The sequence below is a fragment of the Culicoides brevitarsis genome, chromosome 2, assembly GCF_036172545.1.
Source record: "Culicoides brevitarsis isolate CSIRO-B50_1 chromosome 2, AGI_CSIRO_Cbre_v1, whole genome shotgun sequence".
In the NCBI taxonomy this organism is placed as follows: domain Eukaryota; kingdom Metazoa; phylum Arthropoda; class Insecta; order Diptera; family Ceratopogonidae; genus Culicoides; species Culicoides brevitarsis.
In genome coordinates, this window is record NC_087086.1 from 36,511,352 (window position 1) to 36,514,877 (window position 3,526).

Genomic DNA, 3,526 nt, shown 5'->3' on the forward strand with positions numbered 1-3,526 from the left:
TAATAAATTTTTTTTAATTATTATGTTATTAAAAATAAATTAAATTATTTCATCAAAAATATAAAATTTTTGAGAGATTTTTAGAAAAACAAATAATTTAATTTTTTTAAATAAAATTAAAATTAATTGTTTTAATTAAATTATTAAAAAATTATTCATTTTATTAATTATTATTATTAATTAATAATATTTAATTTAACAATTAAAAAATTTTAATTAAATTTTTATTTTTTTAATCATTAAAAATTAATATCAATTTTTTAAATTTTAAAAAGAAAAAAAAAATAATTATAAATAAAATAAATGAATAATTTAAAAAAAAATAATTAAAGCAATTAATTTTAATTCAATTTATTTAAATAATTTTTGAATTAATATTTCTTATTTCAAACTATAAATATATTTTCTAAAAATATTTTGAAAAATTCAAAATTATTTTTTTTACTTTTGTATTTTCAATATTTTATAATATTATTCAATGATATTTTGTAATATTTAATTAATTATTTTATTTTTAAATTTAATTAAATTAAAAATAATTTATTTTTTTTTCATTTTTTTTTCAGAAACAAACACACGGAAGTTAAAAATATTAAATGAAAAGCAAAAACTTACCGAAAGTGAACCTTTAATTTAAATTCGGGGTTATTTTAGTCTATAATAAAACGTTTTGTGAACCATTTGACTGTGAATTATAACTAAACTACAAAAAAATTGATAAAAAATATAACTTTTAACCAATAATTTAAAACAAAAGTTATAAATTAGCTCGACTTACCTCAAAATATTTCAGTGTACCGCGAAATATCTCACCATGTTGCAACTTATTTGTACATTCGTCTCTATTTCGATCCTTTCTGTGATAATTTTTCACATTTCCGCGCAAGATTTTGACGCTCCAACATGGGGAATGCCTCCAAATGAGGAATTTTCTCCCCCCATGGAAGAAGCACCAACTTTTGACTTTTCTCCTCCTGCTGATCAACAATTCGAGTATCAACCATCGTTCGTTCCTTCATATCCCGAACCAAATTTCGGCATGGATTCTCCTGATTTTCCGCAATTTCCCGACGAAAATTCGTACGGAGCGTCTCCCGCTTACGGCGACAATCCCGCGTATTCTTACAACGACGAAGGTCCCGGATTGCTGCGTCAAGGCACTTCAACGGCGACAATTTGCTTCTGCACGCCTGTCGGAACTTGCGTGAATGGCACGACAAATCTCGGCGAAGGACAGATCGATATTCGGGTTGGCGGAACAACAACTCAAGTTGCTTCCGAGACGCAACAACGACCGATTGTGACAAATACCGTTCCAGCAAATGTTCGATCTTGCTCGAATTCGTCGTTGCAGTTGTGTTGCACTCCGGGTCCTTATCAATGCGGGATTTCGTGGCCTGCAGTAAGAGGAAGTCCAACGCCTGCGAGTGGGCAAGCTACGTTCGGGCAGTATCCGTGGCAAGTTGTTCTGCTTTCGAGAAATGATACTTATTTGGGATCAGGAGCGTTGATTGATAATTATAATGTTGTGACGGCAGCGCATAAAGTCGTTAATTACACGTAAGTTTTTCAAAAAATTGAAGAATTTCTATAAAAAAAATTTAAAAAATTCATAATTTTTGTTAATTTTCATAAAATTTAAAAAAAATTAATATTTTTTTTTTATAAAAAATTATAAATTTCTCGAAAATTTAAGAAAAATTTTAACTTTTTTAAAAATTCTACTTAAAAAAAATATTGAAAAAAAAATTTAAATTAAAATTTAAATTAAAATTTAAATTATTTTTTTTTTACAAAACATTTACAAATCTTTTAAAAATTTTCAAAAATTTTATTTAAAAATAAATTATGAAATTATAAAAAAAATTCAGAATATTTTTAAAAAATTTAATTTTTTTTATAAAAAAATTAAAAATATTTTAAAGATCAAATTTTTTTAAAATATTTAATAAAAAAAATTAAATTAAAAAAAAATTAAATTAAAAAAAAAAATTTAAACTCACCTCAAGAATTTGACAATTTCTCGATAATTCAAAAATTTTTCTCAGAAATTTAAAAAAAATTTCATAATTTAACAAAAATTAAAACTTCAATCCAAACATTTAACAAATTTTCAGAAATTTATAATTTTTTAAGAAACTCAAAAATTTTGGAGAATTTCATAAAATATTCTCAGAAATTGATCAAAATTTTATAAATTTTTGAAAAACTCCCGAATTAAAAAATATATAAAAATGTTTGAAAAAGTTCATCAATTTCATTAAAAAAAATAATTTTTAAATTAATTAATTAATTAATAAATTAATAATTTTTAAATTAATTTTTTTTTTAAAATCAAAAAAAAATTTTTTTTAAGTTCACAATTTTTTTTAAATTCATATTTTTTTAAATAATTTAATAATAAAATAAATTTTTCATAAACTCACCAAATTTCACATTTTTTTCCATTTTCAGAGCATCTGGAGCAATGAAAATCCGTCTCGGCGAATGGGACTCCTCCGGAAATCGTGAACCAATTCCTGCGCAAGAGTTTTCCGTAAGTCGAGTTGTCATCCATCCCTCTTTCAACGCCCGCAACTTGAGAAACAGCATCGCCATGCTTCGTTTATCGGCTGCTGTCCCTCTTGGCATGACTCCAACGATCAACAATATTTGTCTGCCGAGTTCGAGATTCACGAGCGGCACGTGTTGGGTTTCCGGTTGGGGCAAAAACGACTTTCGAGGACAATATCAAGGTAAATTCTGAAAAAAATTTCATAAAAAAATTAAAATTTAATATTTTTTTTTGTTTTTTAAGCTATTCAACGGTCTATTGACTTGCCTCTCGTTCCAACAAACACTTGCGAATCTCAACTCCGAAACACTCGTTTGGGTCCCTCGTTCGCTTTGGATCCTTACAGCTTCTTGTGTGCCGGCGGCAAAGCGGGAAAAGACGCTTGCACGGGCGACGGCGGAGCTCCTTTGGCGTGTCAACAAGGCGGAAAATGGTATCTTGCTGGATTAGTGGCATGGGGCATCAGTTGCGGCGATGCCAATGTACCAGGCGTTTACATCAACATCACAAATTACATTCCATGGATGATGAACTTGACGCGCGTTTGAATTCCCTTACACAAAAAATAATGACACGAAATTAAAACATGAAAAACCTTTTTTTGCTCTTCGTTCGTTCTCGACGGTACCATTTCAACCGGATGCCATGCTAAATACAAATATTAGTCACACAATTACTTCAAACACAATTTTTGCCCGTATTTGACTTTGTTTGCTGCTGCCGTTGCGTTGATTCAGATTGATTCGTTTAGAATTTTTCATGCATGACGAGAATTGACGCACTTTTGTGACAATAGAAAAAAATTCTACTTCAAAAAAAAAAACGTTTGTATGCACAAAAAAAAAATTAAATAAAAATTGGAAAAGGGAGGTGCTGGCCTCGCAAAAATTGATGCGGCATCAAAACATTATTATTATTTAGATTCAATTCGATGCGGGTTTCATAAATGTGTACTTGTTATTTTTTATGCTT

The 3,526-nt window shown here is 28.0% G+C and overlaps 1 protein-coding gene across 1 annotated transcript; it reads left to right on the forward strand.

Moving 5' to 3' along the window:
- Positions 1-814: 814 nt before the first annotated feature.
- Positions 815-3,102, forward strand: LOC134829050 (phenoloxidase-activating factor 2-like). Its single transcript, XM_063842042.1, has 3 exons — positions 815-1,560; positions 2,455-2,735; positions 2,798-3,102. The coding sequence occupies exons 1-3, from the start codon at positions 815-817 to the stop codon at positions 3,100-3,102; spliced, it is 1,332 nt and encodes a 443-aa protein (XP_063698112.1).
- Positions 3,103-3,526: the final 424 nt, after the last annotated feature.